The sequence below is a fragment of the Staurois parvus genome, unplaced genomic scaffold (assembly GCF_062004578.1).
Source record: "Staurois parvus isolate SC_StPar_1 unplaced genomic scaffold, SC_StPar_1.0 ptg000154l, whole genome shotgun sequence".
NCBI classification, from domain to species: Eukaryota; Metazoa; Chordata; class Amphibia; order Anura; family Ranidae; genus Staurois; species Staurois parvus.
In genome coordinates, this window is record NW_028317950.1 from 17,285,001 (window position 1) to 17,307,271 (window position 22,271).

General features: G+C 41.9%; 1 protein-coding gene across 1 annotated transcript in view; it reads right to left on the reverse strand.

Annotated features, from left to right (window-relative positions):
• SETX (senataxin) overlaps window positions 1-22,271 on the reverse strand; it is a 256,689-nt gene that overhangs the window by 216,096 nt on the left and 18,322 nt on the right. Inside the window, exons 4-6 of the mRNA XM_089675124.1 lie at window positions 17,240-17,349; window positions 11,440-11,659; window positions 5,188-5,307 (exon numbers count right to left, since the gene is read on the reverse strand). Of these exons, the coding sequence (XP_089531250.1) occupies window positions 5,188-5,307; window positions 11,440-11,659; window positions 17,240-17,349 (450 nt within the window). The remainder of the gene's footprint in view (window positions 1-5,187; window positions 5,308-11,439; window positions 11,660-17,239; window positions 17,350-22,271) is intronic.

Consider the following 22,271-nt stretch of genomic DNA (forward strand, 5'->3'; position numbering starts at 1 on the left):
AGAAAGAAAAAAGTGTGGAGAAGGCTTGGAACAGCTCATGATCTAAAGCACACGTCATCTGTAAAACATGGTGGAGGCAGTGTGATAGCATGGGCATGCATGGCTTCCAGTGGCACTTAGTCATTGGTGTTTGATGATGTGACAGAAGCAGCCGGATGAATTCTGCAGTGTTTAGAGATATATGGTCTGCCCAGATCCAGCCAAATGCAGCAAAGCTGATTTGACGACTTCACAGTACAGATGGACAATGATCCAAAACACACTGCAAAAGAAACCCAGGAGCTTTTGAAGGAAAAAAAAAGTTGAATATTTTGCAATGGCCGAGTCAATCACCTGATCTTAACCCAATCGAGAATGCATTTCACTTGCTGAAGGCAAAACTAAAGGCAGAAAGACCCGCAAAGAACTGAAGACAGCTGCAGTTAGAGCCTGGCAAAGCATCAGAAAGGAGGAAACCCAGTCTTTGGTAACGTCCATGGGTTCCAGAATTCAGGCAGTCATTGCCAGTAAAGGATTCTCAACAAAATGATAAAAACGAACATTTTATTTATGATTTATTAATTTGTCCAATTACATTTGAGCCCCTGAAAGTGGAGGGACTGTGTATAAAAATGGTTGCAGTTCCTAAAATTTGTACTTGATATGTATGTTCAACCCCTTGAAGTAAAGCTGAAAGTCTGCACTTCAAATTAATTTGGATTGTTTCATTTTAATTTATTCTGGTGGCATAGAGAACTAAAAAGTATGAAAATTGTGCCTGTGTCCAAATATATATGGACCTAACTATATATATTAGTCCTGTATGGCACACTGTGGCTGACTACAGGTTTTGTGCAAAACGCGATGCTCTAAGCAATGTTACAGCTGCATTGAATTGATCCGGAATCACTGCTTCTATTGTGGTGTTAGAAGACAGTGATGAAGCGGATTGAAGAATCTAAATATATATAAAACTAGTAGAAGAGCGATTTCTCCATACGAAATAAGACAGAAGAGGTCAATCACCTTGGGACCTCAGCAAAAAACAGAGAATTCACAGATTGGTGTAGGGTTATAGGGAAGGCACCCAGAAGATGTGTCCTCAAATGCTTGGCAGTGTCCAATCACCTGAAACTACAAGCCTATATCCCAAGGTCTATGAATACTCTGTGTCCTGTATTGTACGATTAAGATTTCAAGGTCTCCTTTACCACAAAGGGCTATGCTGTGTGGCAGAGCTGTCTAGATGTCAGAACTGGATGGGCAGAAAAACAAATACTCTGCCCAGATAAACAGATCCCTTAAATGTAATTAATCAGTCTGTTTAGCCAATTGACTAGGTAAAATCAGATTAAAACAGGTAGAAGAGAGAAAGTAGTAAGACATGTCAGTGCACTTCCCTAAACATACTCCTAAATAAAACCCTGGCCTGCACATTGCCCTGGAATCCGGTGAGAGGTTCTTATTCTGGGGTACAACTCTGAACATGTGCACCTGCTCTTACCCCCAGCTCTCAACATAGGGTTGAAAGCTGTTCACCTATTTAGCCTCCTGACGCACCACCCTCTCTATTTAACAATTTTCTTAGCAACTCACTAAGGGTACTTAAAAAAAAAAAAAAAAAAAAAAGGGGGGTGCCCCCCTTCTCTCCACTCACCCCAACATCTCTCCACCACCCACCTCCCCCCCCCCATCCCAAACTCCAACTATCTTCTCTTTTTATTAACTGGCTGCCATTTCTCTACCTTACACTTTTATTTGACCCCTCTGACCATCCCTCAATGCCCACATTCTGCAGTTCCAGTTTTTTGCAAAAGTCAGAGGAGTTCTGGAAATCTTAGCCTTGCCGATTTCCCATCCTTCCATCCATACATACCGGGAACCCCCAGTTTATTGCACTCTTTTCTCCCTCATCTGATCCAATAAAGTTTTCAACTATCTTCTTCTCACTGGTGTCTCAGATGCAATGTCTGCAAAAACCTGCAAGTTCGAGTCTCCAAATCTTATTTCAGGACTCTCCTGCAATTTTTTCCATATTCTCTCCCTATCTTCATAGTGGTGAAAACGTACAATCACTTCTCTAGGGATGTCTGATGCTAATCCTGGCAGACATCTTAACCCGTGTACTCTCAATTTTCAAAGGATCTACTGTAAAACTAATCTGTCCATCAATGGGTTAAACACTCATTTTTCGCAAAGGTCCTCCTCATGCACATCATCTGGTAATCCTCGGACCCTTAGATTATTTCTTCTCTCTCGGTTCTCTTGATCCTCCAGTTTAAGAGAGAGCTTCCTCTGCTCACTTCTCATCTCCTCTAACTGGTTCTCCAGATTGATGATCTGCTGGGCTAGTATCTCCGTTTTCTCCTACACTTCTTCTACCCTTGTTGACATTAATCTCAGACCCTTATGAAATATCGCCATTTCATTTTTCATGGAAAGTTACGATTTTGCAAACATTTCCGCCATCTCTGTTCTTCTGGGAATTTGTGATATTGTTCTCTGTTGTTTCAAAACTATTTGATCGATTACGTTTGACAATTATAGATTCGTTGATCTCTTTCCCTTCCCTTACTCCAAATGATAATCTAGACTGCTCACCATCGTACTTCCTACTTCCTTCCTGTTTCTCCATGCCATGTATCTTTGAGCTTTTTTCTTGCAATGGCATATATTTCTTTATTGTACTAGTATTTGCGTTGGGTTGTAGGGTTTTTACTCCCACCCCCCCCCCCCCCCATCCTTAGCAGATTTGTTCTTCATATTGACTCACCATAAAATTTTATCTCAAACTTAAAAATGCAGTATTACAGATCTGAGAAAGGAAGAAAGAAAAAGAAAAAGTCCCTCCTTTCCACTCTTTCAAAAAACTTTTACAGTCCTAGACTGCTTTAAATATATATATGTGTTTTTTTACATCGATACTTGGCCTCTGCATTCCTCACATTCCTTGGTCTTTCGGCCACCCAGCCTCACTACTCAGATGTACTATTACAAATACAGATAGCAGAGACAGTAGTTTACATCTTCGTCTGTTGCCCACGACAACTCACCATCACCCTCCGAGGTCCCGTTCCCTCTGCCTCTATGTACCTCTCCTGTCCCAAATGGAGACTCCTGTCCCAGATCGTGTCCTGAGTGGGGTCTGGGCGGTTATTAACAGTGCCTCATCCACAGATATCTCCGGGTCTCCTGGACTCCCAGGCTGTTAGCCTATCTCTGGGTCAGTGGAGCATCTAGCCGCTAGCTTGCAAAGCCCCGTGTGTGCTGGCACCCCCTGGGTCCTTCAGGCACCTTCGCCTTCTGCCTCTCTCAGGGTCCTCTCCAAGGAGAGTCTCCGTCAGCAAGCGCCAGACCTGCCGGGAGCCAGGATCTCAGCCCCAGAATGTTGCAGCGCCGCCCTGCTCACACCATCGCCGATCGCCACGTGGTCCTCTCCAGTCCCGCCAGCTCCTCTTAGACCCCCGACCAGAGCCATCGTCCAGAGCAGGTAAACTCATGGGGGTACCATCCGGCACAAAACTAATCTGCATGGCAGGCATCAGGAGTTTCTGTGCTCAACAGCCTCCCAGCACCATATTCACGCACCTTCCCTTGAGCAGAAAAAAGGTGTTAACTCTTGCCCAGAAATGTTTACTTCTGACAAAAATGTTGTTGTGGGCAAATCCCTCATCCACTTCACCAGACAGCTGGGCATTAAACAGTACATCCCCAGTAAACGAGCCAAATATGAGGTAAAGTTAATACAAGGTATGTGACAGGGCCACAGGATATACAGTACATAAAACTTCACAATTTATGAGAGGAAGGACATTCAGCTAGACCCCTTCCTGGATGCCCTACTTATATGGGGACTAGTGGTGAAATTGTTTGGCAACTTTTAGAGCCACTATTCAAGAAGGTTTACCATCTGTACGTTGATAATTTTTTATCCTATAGCCTTTCCTCAAGCTAGGATGACACCCCAGTGGAATTCCAAACAAGGCAAGGTCCATTCCAAAACCCAAAGTGCACACACGTCTAAAACCAGTTTACGTGGGGGAAGGAGTTTTGGGGGTGGATATAAACGGCCAAATGTTACAGCCCCCAAAGCCACCAGGAGATCAATCTATTGGTATAAAAAGGTATACACCTATTTATTTCAGTTAGTCCTGTACAATTCTTGTGTCATCTTTTTTACGTGCACACAAAGACCCCTGTCCTGCCTGAAATAAAAAAAGAGGACATGTTACAGTCCTTTTCTATCCGGATGACAATGCCCCTGAACAAATTTGCTCCAATTCACTGAGAAAACTTCTCTAAAAGACATTTCCCCGATATCCTCCTTCCTACCAAAACTTGCCGCAACCCCACCAAAAGAAATGTTGTGTATGTTCCAGTAACAGAATTCACTGTGACATCTGATAATACTGTCCCCAGTAGGCCAGCCAGGCCTCTTTATTGGAGAATGCTTCCAGATCTATCATACATCACTACACGATTAGCAAGTATAAGAAGATATTTTTTCAGTGTCCGTTAAATATTTCCCTGTATTACCATGCCTCTGCTTGCCGACTGAACTATCAACCACGTTTCTGCCTTTCTCGGCCTGTTAAAATCGACCATGCTTTTGCCTGCCGCCGGAATTGATCTTTTGCCCTGCCACTTTATTAGTAGAATTCAAGATAACACTAAGGTCTCCTGTATGTGAAGGGATCCAGAGTAGTTTTTCAGGAGTGGAGACCGGACGCTTCAAAGAGGTTTGGGTGGGAAGAAGTCTCTACCCATGTCCAGGTCTTACCTGACTGAGTCCCTAAGCCTAATGTTTCTCCCTGCTGCCATCTTATCCGTTAATCAACCATGCGTCTGCCAGAACTGACTACGCCGCTGACTGGACCCTGCACTGTTTATGGATCAGGTTCTTGCTTTTATAGCGCCACATAAATTGATGGCGCTATAAAAGTACCTGTAATAAATAAATACAAATCAAACTACAAAACACCTACAGCTAGATACAAACCAAACAATAAGCCAAGTAATTATAGATTTCCTCACCTATCTTTAAGGTCAAAAATGATTCTTTGACACATGCAGAAATAAAAGAAAGGGTGAATATGTTGGCTTGCTTCTATCCTCTCAGAATTTTTTTTTGTTTTTGTTTTTAATTCACACCTTATTCATTTCAGAACATGGCTATTTGGCTTAACAATGATACTTCGTCAAACTAACCTTCTGTTTGCTTTTCCATAATGTGAAGTATGGACTGCATAAAATCATTCTGCTTGTTAGGCCCTAGCAACAGTGATGCCATGGCTTGTTCCTCAAGTACTGTAAGCAGCATGCAAATACCTATAGACAAAAGGCAGAACATGAATCAATAGAATAAATTAAACAGAAGACATTCTCAACACTGTGAATCCCAAAGTGTATAATGTGTACTCCTTGGGGGAAAACACTCTTTATCGCAGTTGAACCATTAATGTACACTTATGAGGGAGGCAGCCATAACTGACCTCTTCCTATGAGAATTTTGGTTTCCTGGCTGTCTACCCTTTGGCTTTAATGCTCTGTCACTGACTTGGTATAGAGATGAGGAATTCTTAGCCTGGGTTCACATACGTGCGGCTCGGTAGATCGCATGTGATTCACAGAGGAACCGCACCGCATTCCTGTGCAAATGACATGCGATTTGTGTGAGGTGCGAACGGAGCCATACATTTTGTATGGCTCTATTCACAACACACCCAAAATGTGCAGTACCCTTTTTTGGGTCCTCACTAGAATTGGATCGCATCGGTATTCACACCTATGCAATCCGATTCTTCACATCACACCACGTTTTGTGGACCGCTTTTGGGGTGTTAACATACACACCTGCAACAGTACGCATGAAAACTGGTACGATTCTGATGCGGTGCAGAATTCACACTGAAACCGCTGCAAATTCCACACCGCATCACTGTGAACCAGGACTCACACTTATCCTTCTGCTTCTTGTTAACCACTTGTCCTCCTGCGGATTTACCAACCTTCCTGACCAGGCCTTTTTATGCTATTCAGCACTGCACTATTTCAACTGGTAATTGTGCAGTCATGCAATGCTGTACCCAAACAAAATTTATGTCTTTTTCACACAAATAGAGATTTCTTTCAGTGGTATTTGATCACATGTGCGCTTATTTTTTGCGCTATGAACAAAAAAAAAAACAAAACAGATTTTTGTTTTTAACTTCGGCTATAAAAAAATATATAGTAAACTCAAAGCGAGTCATACATTTAGGCCAAAATGTACTCTGCTGCATGTCTTTAGGAAAAAAAATCCCAGTAAGTGTATATTGATTTCTTTGTGTGAAAGTTATAGCATCTACAAAACTATGGTATAGTAATGTAATTTAGCTTCTTTTGCTTTCTGACTGCCCATCACATTTATTGAGGTGCTAAAATACCAGGATAGTACAAACACCCCCAAATGACCCCTTTTCAGAAAGTAGACACTTTACGCTATTTGCTGATAGGCATATTGAGTCCATGGAAGATTTATTTTTTTTTCTAGTTTTTGGAATATGACAAATTTTAATTTATTTTATTTTGTTTACACAAAGTTGTCACTTAAATGATATATTGCTTACACAAGCCATGGGTATATGTGGAATTACATCCTAAAATACATTCTGCTACTTCTACCGAGTTTGGGGATACCACATGTGTGAAACTTTTTGGGAGCCCTAGCCACATACAGGAGCCTGAAATCCAATGACCACTTTGAAAGCCTGAAGGTGCGTAACTTCCTCATTTCACTTCCTCACTACCTATCACAGTTTAGAAGGCCCTGAAATTCCAGGATATCACCAAACCCCCCCAAATGGAAAGTAGACACCCCAAAAACGCATTGTGAGTATTTTGCAGATCTAATTTTTTCTCACAAGGTTTTGAAATATAAAAGAGAAAAGAAAACATATGTTTTTGTTTTCTTTCTTCATTTTCCAAAAACGTGTGGCAACAAACAAGATCTGCAAAATACTCACCATGCTTTTTATCAAATTTCTTGGGGTGTCTACTTTCCAAAAAGGGGTTATTTGGAGGGGTTTGGTGCTATTCTGGTATTTTAGGGCCTACAAAACTGTGATAAGTAGTCAGGAAGTGTAATGAGGAAAAAAAGCCCTTTAAAAGCCTGAAGGTGCTTATTGGCTTTTGGGGTCCTGTACTTGGCTAGACTGCCAAAAAGTCTCACATGTGGTATCCCCATACTCGGGAGAAGAACCAGAATGTATTTTGGGGAGTATCGCCATACATACCCATGGCATATGTGAGCAATAAATAATTTGACAACTTTGGGTACATTTGTTTTTTTTTGTCATTTTACAAAAACCTGTGCTAAAAAAATAAATTCTTCTATTGACTCAACATGCCTCTCAAATAGTTGAGAGTGTCTACTTTCCAAAAAGGGGTCATTTCGGGGGGTGGGGGCATTTTATGCCCAGCATTAGAAGTTTAATGCCACACATCACTCACTCTTCTAACCACCTGAAGACTACTGACACTTTGTTAACATGAAAAAAAATCTGTATTTTTTGCTAGGAAATTACTTTGAATCCTCAAACACTATATTTTTTTTAAAGCAGACACCTTTAAAACTGTGCATGTCCCGTGCAATGGCGACAAAGTGCATACATTTTTAATATCCATAAGCAGTAGTTTAAAAGCCTTTTCAAGCTACCATTTTACATTTGCAGAGGAGGTATAGTGCTAGAATTACTGCTGCAGGCATCATCCTGGTATAACCACTCAAAGTCCAGTGATGTACCAGTACGTCGCTGGTCCTTATTGGGTGTATATGCGATGTTCATTTTTTTTTTATGCAGCCTGTGGGCTGAATGCAAAAAAATAGAGGAAATCTCTGCCAGAAAAAGTGGGTGGTATGCCCTCCAATTGGAATATACCGCCCTTCATCCACCCATTTCTAATGAGGGGCAAAGATGAAAAAATATTATAAAATATACATGCCGAAGCATGGGGGCCGGGGGGGGCCAGTGGGTGGATGGCCCCTATGCGTCGGCATATTTTATAATATTTTTTGGCACATATGCGCTTTTTTTTTTTTTTTTAACTGGGGATGAAAAAACTCATCCAACAGCACTGCACACACCTACTTATGCATATTCTGAGAGCAAGACCCTGTTGCTGTCAGAATAAAGAAGTCGATGCTGCAGCTGCAAAGAAAACAGCAATGGTTAACAATAAAACAGTAAAATTGTAACAGTGGAACAGTAACGGCAACAACAAACTATTTTTGGTTTTTAAAATTTTGAGTGGGATTTGTACTTTTTATGCTTTTTTTTTTTTAAACTTTAAACTTTTTAAAACAGATTGTAAGGTCTCTCAAAATGCTATAGCCAGTTTCCTGACTACCTAACATCTTTCAAGACCCTGTGTAAATATGTGCCCTGAACTGTGCCGTGCTGTACCCTATACTAATACTCCACTAGTGTATGGTAGTGACGGAAGCAGTCCTTGAGGCAGAGACCAGATTGTCCAAGACAGGAGGAACAAAAAAAAAAAAAAAAAAAAAAAAAAAAAAAAAAGGCGGGTTTCACGACTAATTCCATGTCTGCTACAGATACAAATTTTTTTAGGGTGTCCTTTGGGTTGGGGTACCAGGAATGGTAATGTGAAAATGCCTCTCATGCAGTCTAGCTAACTGCATCTGTGTTGGGGGTTTGGGCAACAGCAACTTCTGGATACAAAAAGGACCGTGATGATCTCTTCCTGGAATTTTAGGAAGGATCCACTTTGTCCAGTTGCTTTGTAAAGCACAAAAGCATTATATAAACCCAATTGAAATAAACCAACACTTTTTTGTACCAGCGTCTGGCTTTTCAGGAAACTAAGTACAACTTCATCATCTGGTCATTGAAGTCCACCCCTCCCATGTTAAAGTTATAGTCGTGGACACAGAGGGGCTTCTCAACACCAGCTGCCTTGGCAATTTGGATGGTCGTGTCTGCGGGAATGGAAGACAAGACGAAAACATCCCATTAGTCTGTCCACTTCACTGCGAGCAATTCCTCATTTCTAAAGCAGCTTTTTCCCCCCTTTCTAAGACGAGTGTTTACAAGCCTTTGGGGGAAGCCCGTCAATTAGATTGCACGGTGCCACATGCGCCAATTCCAAGATTGTACAAATGTCTAAATAATGGCACGCTTGAATAAAAATTATCCATATATAAGTGGTACCCCATACAGAAAAAGGATGACACCAAGTCCCAAACTATCTTGCCACTGCTCCCCATGTAGTCTGGGCATCCGGGGGCTCCATGTGACTATCTTTTCCCTCGTAAATCCAAAACTTATATGTTGCACTCTCACAGGTCTTATACATCTTGACCCGATATCTGGCACGCTTGCTGGGGAGAAATTGTTTGAATGCAAGGCAGCCAAAAAAAATTAATAAGGTACTCATCAACGCAGATGTTTTGCTGGAGAGTATAGACATCTGCAAATTTTTGGTTGAGGAGATTTATGAGGGGCCAAGTTTTGTGGAGCTGGACTAAATTCAGGGTCACCCCGAGGACAAAAGTGTGTTGTTGTTGAAATGCATAAAATGCATTATACTTTCATATCTATGCCTGGCCATGGCAGCAGAGAACACAGACATTATGATGAATTGGGTCTGTGGACCAATACAACCGCAATTCATTTTTTTTTAGTAATACCCATGTTGAGGGTTAGGCCTAAAAAATACTTTAAATTTGGAAACCGTAATGGGTTTCCTTGCGAATGGTCTGGCAAGGTTTGAATTTAGGTTGGCAGCGATAAACTGTTGTGCATATAAATTGCTTTGATCCACAATCAATGCATACAGATCATCCGTGAAAAACCGTTCCAAAAAAAAAAATAAAAAAAAAAAAAAAAAAATCAAGGGGCATATTTAAATTTGCTGTTTCCACCTGAATTCCGGGTTGGGCAGTGAATGGGATAAGTACAGGTGCTGCAGAATTCGTGGGCTGCCAATCGGGATTTGCAAGCACATCCGGAAGGATACTAGGGGCTCTACGGGCCTGTGTGCGAATTCTTGGAGGCTGCGGGATACTACTTGTGCTCGCCACCGCACCAGCTGTACTGCACTTGTGAGACTCACCACGTCACCAAGTGATGCTGCATTGCTGGTATGTGAAAGACCAGGATGTACTAGGCCACTGGTGCTCGCCAGTTCACCAAAAGGTAGAGCGACACTAGTACTGGCACTCTGCTGCATATGAGAGTCATCATGCGATTGTAACATCTCAGCAACCTGGGAATGGGGTCGGGTACGCCTAATCTTAGCTCAGACGATGGAGAAGAGGTCCCTGCTATCTACAAGGGTTCCACTGCTGTCTACAGGTTCGCATTCTGAGACTGATTGTGTCAGGGAGTCTTCCCCTTCACTCTCACCCGACATGCTCAGAATCCTGTAGGCCTCTTCACTAGCGTACCTTTCCATTGACAACTTGGCCACTAAATTACCTAGTGCGACTCACGGGGAAAAAAAGCACCTGGCTATCAGGGACTACTTGAACCGCTACAAAAAAACGTACAGGCAGGTGCTAAAAGAGATCAGGCCTGATATTGTAAACACTGCGGTTTTGTGTGTAATGTATCAAGTGACAGCGATCTACTGGCACTGCACTTGCCGGGGGAGAGGGGGTGGGGGGTAAGCATAGGGGCTAAAACGTAGGTGCTGGCAGGTGACGGGGCTGACCCTGCTAACGCTGCATTTCTGGGGACACTATACTAATGTGAATGCTGGTATAGTGCTGATCTGATCAAATGGGGTTAAATGTATCCTAAAGTGTTCTGCGAAAAGTGTGCTGCTTTTACTCACTGTGTCTTGATTCTTCTCCATGGAAAGGAATGTGCCTGGAGAGAGCAGATGTCATCACTTCCTGTATCTGTGTAACTGTAAAAACACAGGTACAGGAAGATCCCTGATAGGACAGGGGTCGATCATCCGACTTAGGCCGACCATCACTGGCCTAAATCGGATGATTGATCCTTTGGGGATCAAATCACGGCACCCGCGGGTCGGTGGGGGTGCGCGCCCCCCCCAGCCAGCGAAAACGCGAATCACGTATATACACACACACGTGATTTTGCACACCCATGCCGCCCTGTAGCAGTATTTCTGGTATAGGGCAGCACGGTAACGGTTAACAGCCTGTTTTAAAAAGTAACCCCACCCCCATTAAAAAAGTGACATTTACATATCAAAAAGTTACTTTTAGTAGCTGGCTATATGTAGTCTGCTAAAGGCTGTAACACTATTTTAGAGAGTGTAGAGTGCTTTAAAGTGAAGGGGATCTGGTGCGGAAAGTTTGTGCACAGATTCCTGTTTAAAAATGCACAGTAACAACTAATACAACTATGGCCATGTTGCTAGCTGTTGGTTGCACATTGAGATGGTATAACACAACAAACTAGTTCAAGATACGATGCTATCACTCACCCAGCCAGTAGTTCTTGTAATTAGAGGTGTCATACAAATGTGATGGCAGAAGGATCAGCTTTCCATCTTCAAGCTCGGTAAACATATATATGTCAGGATTTTCAAACAGACCAAGCTCAATGACCTTGAAAAGGCAGGTGAAAACTTCCTCCAAATCATAATAATCATCCCGATCCACCTTCCCCTGTGCTCTGGCAGTCAAAATGGCCCAGCGGCGGATCTAAATAAAAAGTACAATTTTAAATTATTCAAAAACCACATGCCTGGTCTCAAAGATGAACTTACTGTTGTGGCCTGAAGAACAACTAGCAGTGAGTGGGAAACATGCAGACTCTTGAATGGGCAATCAAGGTCTAAAATGGAAGTCAAAATTTTTTATGTTTTACCCAAAAGGTAAGCCTTTAAGAAGGCTTACCTGTACATACTGTAAATACATCATTGCACTGTTTAGGAGATATTTACTGTAGCAGCGGTCCATTGAGAGAGCTGTGCTGCGGCTGAAACTCCCACGCATGTGGACATGATATGATTGTAGCTCGGCCAGTCAAACGGCCACTGCCCACGAGCCTGGAAGGAAGACCGGAAGTTGGTGACAGAACTGTGCTGGAGGGCTTCATCTTCAGGTTTGTCTTTTATAATGTGCTAATATGGAATTAATTTTTTTAGACGTTTGTTTGCAGTTTACTACCGCTTTAATGAGATGGAATTTAATCCCTGATAAAAATAGTACATTTTGGAATTGCTTATTCAAATAAATGTTCTCACAACTTTGGGCAGATCAGCAAAGTACTGTAGGTCCCACACTTGGCAGACACTAAAGGACTGGGCTGGGAGGGGGAATTTTTTCCCTGGGCCAGTACTAATAAAAGTGGACTCAAGTATAGCAGAGATTCTCATTGTTTAGAGTGAGGACAACAGTTCTGTTCTGCCCTGTGATCACATCTAACAGATAAAAGTCCTGGTCTAGGCAGTGAAGACTGTGAAAATTACCTTACAACTGTCCACTCCTGGGATGACAACAGCTGAAATTGCAGGACAGTTTTTCATACTTCCCTTATTGTCAATGCTATAATGGAAGTCCACCAAGCTAGGTATGGCTGGATAGAAACATAGGCAGGTCAAGAGACGTAGTAGGTTTGTTCCAGACCAACAGAATATTGTATTGGAGAGGACTTGAATGGAATTGTGAAAATACAAACAGCCTAAAAAGGAAACCACCCTGAGGCCCAGAACTGTCAGAATCTCACAGAGGGATCTACAGTAGTTTGATCTTAAGGTCCGAGCATGTGATCAAAGAGGTACAAGTTTGTTTTTTGGAAGGAAAACTTTAGCTTGGGCTGTGTCATTTTAGACCGGGAGGGAAGGTTAGAGGGCATATGTTCGAAAGTTGATGATCCATCTAAAAGATTTAAGTTTCTGAAGTGTGGACATTTGCAGTTGGAAGGGAGACGAGTCATTCAGAAGAAGGTCGTCTGGGTATCCTATAACTTGAATCAATGCTAGAGCCATCGGAGTATTATTTTAGATTCCAGCACTTCTCTATTAATGCAGAGAATGCATTAAGCTTAAAAAAAAACAAAAAAAAACAAAAAAAAAAAAAAACACCTATAGAACCACTTTAATGGTGGGAGACTTGCCGCAGACTATGTGAAAATTTGTCGTTTTTATAAATTCCTTTATGAAATTTTCAATTTGATGTAAATAAAAGATCTATTTTTAGTAACAAGTTTTTGCATACATTATCACTCCAAGTAGCACCTGAAAAGTCCCAGACATTTCTTCTCATATTATGATAATCTAATTATGGGAATGTTGTGCAATTTGACACAAAGTCATATGTTTATTAATGCCAGTGTCCAATCCTTGTGTAGGTGACAGCATAACCACAGGGGAAAAGACTTCCCACGTCCCTCAAAAGAATAGGATTTGATTTACTAGTACAATCTGTTTTTTGGGGTACTGGAATGGACAAAAGTTCTTTGGTCTCTATCGTAGATCATATGCAGCTACTTTCATGTAATAGAACAGTGGCAAAAAAAAGGTGCTGGGACTCCCATATATAACCCTTCCTACTACCAACTAGCCTTAGTTTTGTAGCAAGCAAAAGGAAGGTCAGAAATCGTGTCCTTAGTTGTGCAGGAGAGGACAAAAGGATCTTTAGTCTTTGCCCTGGGATATTGAAAGCCAGTCCAACACAGCAAGAATTCCAACAGACCGACATAAGAAGGGGTCAAGGAGGATTTGACATTAATTCAGAACAGCCTTAGGACTGAAACTGGCATCAAAGAGGCCTGAACATCCACCCGGTAATGCCTAACAGACATGTGAACAGAAACCTGAGTGGCAGCCATGCAAGTCTCAGAAATAGATGCTTGGCAGTGAAAAGCCTAGAAGGCACTAATAAAACTGGTAGAGTATGCATTAAAAAGGAAGAAAAAGGGAGGAACCCTAATTGTCAGATCACATGCTCAAACAACTCAACTAATTCATCTGGGAATGGTGGAGCAAGAGGCAGGTAGAACCTACCCTTCTAGAAGCTCAAAGAGGAATTCAATTGCCTAAAAGAGTCAGTGGCTGGGAGAAATATATCCTAGGGGCTTACCTGACCGCAGCACTGGGTTGAAAACCCACCAAACCAGGGAGAATCTGGCCTTAAAAGGTCATATGCATGGGACAGTCCAATGACCATATCTGCTAGAATATTGGTTAGTGACACTGGGCATATGGTACAGCCTCAAAAAGGAGGCAACCATCTGACCCAAGACCCTCATGCCAACACAAAGCAAAGCCCTCCTCTGGGCCTTGAGGGTTCAAGCATAAAAGCAGAGGGACAAAAACTATATCCTGGAGCAGAAAGATCACAAATTCTAATATGTGAGATGGTTCCAATAATGACTTCTATGGGTTGATGATCCAAACTAAGCTCTGCAGAGTTTGCTATGTCTGCTGAATGTTGGCGGACAGGGATAGGGTGTACTGATCCTTCAGATTAGCATTTAAGTATCCCACAACATGAAACCCTTTAGCACAAAGTTAAGACCTTTGGAAATACCCTGGAACTGTTCACAGGCCAAAGGGAAGGGCAGAAAACTGGTGATGCTGATCATACACTGCAAAACTCAGAGAACATGGATTGGGAGGAAAGACGGGAACATGCAACTAAGCGTCCCGAATATCTACTGAAGCCAAATGTCCCATTGAAGGAAGGAGGCAATATGTAGGAACAAGTTAGGAGTTTAAATCCAGAATGGGCCAGTCTACTCCGTTTGGTCTGGTAACTGTAAGAAAGGTTTGAGCAGAAGCCTTGAAAATGTTACTCTTTTGATACAGGGGTAAGGACTCCTTGAGACAGATGCAGATGAAGGGCAGCAAGAAGACGCAATCATCTTCGCAGAGAAAGAGGCAGGTTTGAAAGAGTGGAGGCAGAATATGAAACTCCAGTTTGTAGCCCCTGAAAATGACACTCTGGAGGGCATGAAACCAGACTTCAGGTTTGGAAGGTCACATCTGTCTACAAAAAGAAATTTGATAGGAAAAGAAAATGGGACTTTAAAACAAAAAAGGTATGACTCTTCAGCAAATAATCCACACATAAATATATAAAATCAAACTTGCAAAAACAATGGCAAAGACTTTGAGCATTGTTGTGATTAGGGATGAACTTCAGGCTTGGGTTAAAGAGGACTTTGACCTGAACCCAGCCTGTTTGTAGTTCATTTTACCAGTTCAGCTGCTTGAACGCCCTCCTGAAGTGAAAAAAAAAGGAAGTCTGGCATTTAACAAAAGTATCACTTCACTCATAAATGACAGGTCCCTAGCACTGCTGGAATGTAAACAGTGCCATGAACCTGGGTGACTCAACTGACAAAGTAATTAAAACATCTAAAATACACAAACCCTTTAAATCACGTGCAGATTTAAGGCATCATTTAAACATGTTAAGCTGCAGAGCAGCAACAACCCCCCCCCCAGGGTTTGCTGACAAGGATTTGTTATTTAGCAGCAGAGGTTCCACAGTAGCTAAATAACAGATTCCCAACCGCTGTTTGAAAATAAATAAATAATTTTAAATTGCATCTTTTTGCTCCATGACATATGGGTTTAAGGCGACCCCTAAAGCTTGTAAAGGATTGGAGTATTGTTAACGTTGCCCTTTAAGCTTCATTAGAGCCTGTCCTTGCTGAATGGTAATATTTATTTGGACTGGTCCCCTATAGCAGCAACCAGTTACCTATGGCTATTTTTAACCAAATCTTGCATATTTGCCTAGAAAAAGGCCAGAAAAAAATAACTAAATGTAACTCCTTCAGACTTCTCCTGTGAACCAATGTTTTCTGGATCACAAAGAAAAAACCTTAGACTTCAGCATACCTAGTTATGGCCTAAGGTTGAGAATTTGTAAGAAAAAAAATAAATTAAAAACCCACCTGGTGAATGCTTGAAGTATGCCTGTTATATATTTAAACACACACAAAAAAAAAAAAAAAAAAAAAAAAGAAATTGGTACAGAAGATCAAATTTTCCTTTTCTGGGGGAGAAGAGTTCTCTTACCAGCTCTGATCTTGATATAACTTATTCAAGATGTGAGATTCTGCCCATGTGGATGGTGAGATGATAAATCTTAGAGATCTGACTGTGTATACCTCGAGCTGTTCACACGGAAGTGCAAGACCATTACTAAGCAATACCTTCAGTCACCAGAAGGTAGCTGCATATATCCCATGGCATAGACTAAAGATTCTGTATGCCATACTGTTCAGCTAAAAACGAAAGTACACTATGCATATGCACAGACATGAGACAAAGGTGAGAAATGAGACTGGAGGCTTCTAGACAACCATCAGAGCTGGTAGCAGGTGAGGGTCGAATGTCCTTCTGTGACCAAATTCACAGTAGCTAGGCAGCAAAAACAAAACTAAGATCAAAGTTCCATGTGGCTGTTAAGGAGGAGCAACAGCAGCAGGGAGATGCTTCCATCAACGAGGAGGAGGAGGGAGGAGGGAGGAGGGAGGAGGGAGGAGGGAGGAGGGAGGAGGAGGGGGGGGGGGTAGCTACCAGTTTACTCATTAGGTAAACATTTAGAGATGAGGCAATGCCAAAGGCTGGGAACTTGAAAGAACGTCTCCGCTAACATTAACCAGAACAAAGTTTGGAAACCATTCTACACAGACCCAAGTTCCAGAGGATCACTGCGAAACCCCAGCAGGGTCCAGATGAGGTACTCCAAAAATCTGGGGAATATTGCTTAAAGAGTCATAAATCCAACAGCGACATAGAGAACAGTCTTTATTGAAAAAAGAATTATAAAAGGGTTCTAGCAAAAAATCAGTTAGCCTTATCACAGCAGAGCTCAAGAAAATAAGTTCATCCTTTCTTGACACTATCAAAAACTGGTATACTGGTAGTAGGAGGGGGTTATCATGGGTCTACAGCAGTTTTATTTGCAAGTGTCAATCCTCCTGTAGGCAGCAGCATAAACTGAAGGTTTAAGAACTTCTTTGTCCCTCAGACAAGAAAGTTCTTCTACAACAGGCTGGCTTATGAGCCCAGTATGAGAACGACCAAGTAGTAATAATACAGGCCAGGAAATGAGGCAGTGTAATGGAGACCACAGAACTGCAGTCTCTGAAAACTCATCACCTACATTTTACTGCCGATTGGTGGGATGGACGTCTCAAGAACAACCAAGTAGTTTAAGTTTCCCTTTAAACTGCCCCCCAGCTGTGTGGTAACAATTTGGTACGTTGACCAATGAACCTATGCTTGTGTGCCACAAAGTAGATGAATTTAAGTTACTCACCGTCTCATTAGGATGTACTAGAAGCAGGTAGACACCAGGAAGCTTTTCGAAAACCTGAAATGTGTTGTTAACGTGTTCCATTTTGCACAAGGCCTCAACAATAAGTTCACCTTAGAATGCAGAAAAAAAAAAAAAAAGTAATAAATTTTGCTTTAGAGACGAACCCCAGAAAGATATACAAAAATACCAATAACTATTTCACGCTTCAAAAAAAGAAGAAAAAAAATTCCATAATTAATACAGCTGGTACAAGTACCCAATTTTGTTTTTATATCAGTATCCATTTGAACAGCATGACTTGCACTAGAATATGACGGGCCAGCAGGATCAGCTCAATGAGAGCGGATTCACAAATGTGCGCTGCGAATAGAAGCTCAGGTTTCACAGCTAATTGATACAGTATTTGCTCACCGATTCATATCAGGTTTACATTAGTTTCAGGACAGGATTAGCTCTCAGGATTATCCTGTTCACACATATGCGGTTTGGAAACAGCTCCCATAGAATTCAATAGCCTGTAATCCACACCTGAACCAGACAGCACTGTTCAGAAATCAGACATGACTCTTTTCAAACCAAAATGAATCCGCACCACCAATGCATCGGACATATGTGAACCATAGGAAGCAATGTTATTTCACATGTCATGCGGATTGGATGAGGTTCAATAAATATATGTGAACCAGCACGTACACAGCAGCCAGTCCAACAATGTAAGCATGCTTACCAAAAAGACATGTATGCACAGTATGCTGCCTTTGTTGATAGTTAAAACGATCAATCAAAAAGAAAAAACAGAAGGTTAAGCTGGCCATACATGGATTAAATATGGCCAGTTTAGCAGGGACCGGTGTAACTTCATGCCATGTAGGGGCACTATGATTGAACAGAAGTGGATCTCTCTGTCAGATTTTAGTTGCTCAATCAACTCTGTAAGCTACAGACTGTAGTGCTTATTCATGTATTCTGACAGTGGGGAAGTCTTCTCTGTGTCAGAATACAATAGGTCAGCAGGGAGGATTCTACTATCCACCTCAAAATGTATGAATGGGGAAAGAAGATCAGTTATTTCCTTTCAACTCACTGGTTGAATGAATAAAAACGGACCAGTGGGCAGCTTTAGTATAAAGAAGAAAGAAAAGAAAAGAAAGATTTGCATGAACATGGTCGCATTAACTATTAACCACTTTCCACCAGGCCACTGAAGATAAACGACTGAGCAGGACAAGCTTCATTCGGGAAAAACATAAACGGTGGCACGTAACATGCGATCGCTGTGACCAATCACAGCAGTGAACAAACACTGTATTGATAACAGTGTTTGAATAGTGGTGTTAGTGAATTGATTCCTTACAGCTGTCATGACTAACGTAAGCAATCACCCCCCCCAGAGCAGTACACTGCACAAGTCAGTGTCTCTGATCACCGCCACACCAATCATAGTCACCATAAGTACTTCTACACGTGTGCAATGCAATCTGAGCAGCAAACCAAACACAGCATTTAACAGGTGGTTGGAAGGTGTTGTATCGGCTCCTCACCACCTGCTTTAATCCCTTTGACCTTGCACAATCACCCCAATTTGCTTGAATGGGTTGAGATTGACGGAGGTGCAGAAAGTATCATTCTTATCACAGCTGCAAAGCATTGCAGCTGTAACATGTGGGTACCCTGCTGCAAGGGATACTCTGCAGCTAAAAGGAGGAAGTGGTTGGATGGCAGTAAAACCATGGCTCAACCACAAGGTTTTACCACTCCCAAACTCATGTGTGAACAAGACTTTATACTGCAGCTAGTCAGTGCATCTCTGATCACCACCACACCTTTCAGTGTTGCCAGTGTAGCTAGAATCAGTGTCCCCGATTGCCACTACACTAGACCAATGCAGCAACAGTTTTTCTAACCATCACCACACCAGTCCCAGTGTCACCAGTCCAGTATATTCCAGCAATAGTGGTCTTTAACAACACACCAGTTGCAGTATCACCAGACCAGTATAAGGCAGAATGTTATCCCTGATTGTCACCACACAAGTCCCAGAATCACCAAACCAGAAACAGTGTTCCTGATGACTGAAACACTAGACCCAAGGTCACCAGACAAGTACAGCCAGCAACAGCTGTGCCTGATCATTACATACTAGTGCTGTGTTGCCACTGCTTGCCACCTGTACTGTCCCTGACCTGTTTATTGATCATGTTTCTCTCTGCTGCCTGGACTGATATTTTATGAACATGTCTCAACTTGCTGCTGCCGCCTAAACGGTCCAGGTTCCCACGAGACACCAGTCCCAGCCATCCCCTGAGTGACAACTGAACTCCTGGAACCACAGGAACTCTTCTGTTCTTCCTTTCTTCAGCCTCCTGTACTTCCTGGCAAGTGAACATGACATTCTTGGGAGCAGCCACATACATCTATAGGCCAAGCTTGCTTGGCTTCAAGGAACAGAAAATGCTATTGCGGACGCTACACTAAGCTACAGTTGTGTTTGAAATAATAGTGTGTTTAAAAAAGTGAGTAAAGCTCAAAATCCTTATATTAGCTTTTATTTCCATACACGCAAATGCATTGGAAACACTGCACAGTCTATTCCAAATCAAAACATGAAGAAAAATGTTTCAAATTTGTTATTGCTTTACAGAAAATGAAGACAAAAGGGAACATTAGGCTGTTCAAAGAAAGTAGCAGTATCTGCATTTTTCTTTACAAATTCAAACATTCATTGTATAAACAACCAAAAAATGCATTTAGCATTCCTGTGAATCACTGAATATTTAGTTGTACAACCACGGTTTATGAGAACTGCTGTACATCTGTGTCGCATGGAGTCGACCAACTTCTGGCACCTGTGAACAGGTATTCCAGTCCAGGCCGATAGCACTACATTCCACAATTCTGCTGCATTTCTTGGTTTTACCTCAGAAAGAGAATTTTTTATGTCATCCCACAAATTTTCTATCAGAATAAAGTCCAGAGATTGGGCTGGCCACTTCATAATGTTAATCTTGTTGGTCTGCAACCAAGATGCTGCTCGCTTACTGGTATGTTCAGGATCATTGTCTTGTTGAAACACCCATTTCAAGGTCATTTCCTCTAAGCCATAAGGCAAAATTACCTCAAGTATTTTGATGTATTCAAACTGATCCATAATCCCTGGTATGCGATAAATAGGCCCAACACCGTAGGATGAGAAACATACCCTTATAATGATGCTTGCACAACCATGCTTCACTGTCTTCACAGTGTACTGTACTTTTCATTTCTCGGCAGCACACTGAACGGCCATGCAAAAGCTCGGACAAGTTGTGGCTCGTGAAGTCATTGCCTGGCGCCGCTACTCCTTTCTGAGCATGGGCATTGGCCCCTATGTGCGCTGCTATCGGATGCTTGGAGGCTGGGGCGATTTGGCTACCATGCCGACAGAAGGCTGCCCACTACAATATCTCCTAAATGGTGTAAGTTTAGGAGGTATAATAAAGCTTACCTGTAGGTAAAATGAATGAGTAATAAACCACACCCACCTACGCAATGAGCCCCTCTGACCATATATTATATCCTTCCACCCTGGAAATCAACAACAATATATACAGTATCAGGTCAACCTACACATAACCATGTCAATTCCCGTAAATTTAAACCAGTATTCAATATGTTGGTTGACAATGTAGGTCCATGCACCCCATTTAAATCTTCATATAGTCCCTGGTACTTGGTGCTCCTTCAATTCTTTGTGTATAGCAAACCAATACATCCTCTTCTATTCAAAATACCTCGAAATAAAATAAAAAAAACTTAACATAGTGCATTATCCTTAAATGCAAGTGTAACAGGTGCGTGTGAACAACAATCCATTGTCCCCGATGATTAGGGATGGTATTTGATAAATACCATCCCTAACCAGAATAATCAATAACTTAATGCTCCACACTCCTCATACACAGTATGTACCACGTCACACTATGAATAGTGACCATACAGTGCAATCACGCCGGTGTGCCTCCTGTCAATCCATGTACCTTAATGAATCAACAGGTAGTGTAGGCTAAATCAATCAAAGTGCTCCCGGACTCTGCTGCCCCCACAAGGGCAGCTAATATTCCTGTGATGTGAACTGGTGCCACCCCAAACTTCAAAAAGTGGTCAATATCCTCCACCGACTAATAAGGCCCCTGTCAACCGATATACCTTACCAGAAAACAGGTAATGCAAGTTTGACTCAGAACCAATAATCACTCCAGGCTCTTGCAACTAATGCTCCAAATCAGCGATGAGAATACCCAGAAAGTACAGTATCATCGTGCAAAACCGTCTTACAAGTATTGTGAAACTTTATTAAAAGCGCTTACATCAATGCAAAGTATATGCAGTTTTAAAATCTGCTTAATGGGTCACTATAGCCTCAGGGCAGTTTGGACCTCATCCAAGATGGCCGCCGAAATACTTCTGGTAACGTCTGATGTCACTTGCTGACATGTTTCGTCATCACAACTTTATCAAAGTATCCTCTGATAAAGTCATGATAATGAAACGTGTCAGTGAGTGAAGTCAGACATTACTGTAAGTATTGCGGCAGCCATCTTGGATGAAGTCCGAATTGCCCAAAAAAAAAATCTAAAAAAGCCAGACCAGATCTGGAAAAGCATTCTTTGGACGGATGAAACCAAGTTTAATCTGTACCAGAATGATGGGAAGAAGAAAAAAAAAATGCTCATGATCCAAAGCACAAAACGTCATCTGTAAAACATGGTGGAGGCAGTGTGATGGCATGGACACGCATAACTTCCAGTGGCACTGCATCATTGGTGTTTATTGATGATGTGACAAAAGACAGACAGCCGGATGAATTCTGCAGTGTTTAGAGATATACTGTCAGCCCAGATTCAGCTAAATGCAGCAAAGTTGATTGGATGGACCGTCACAGTACAGATGGATAATGATCCAAAACACACTACAAAAGCAACCCAGGAGCTTTTGAAGGAAAAGAAGTGGAATATTCTGCAATGGCCGAGTCAAATCACCTGATCTCAACCCA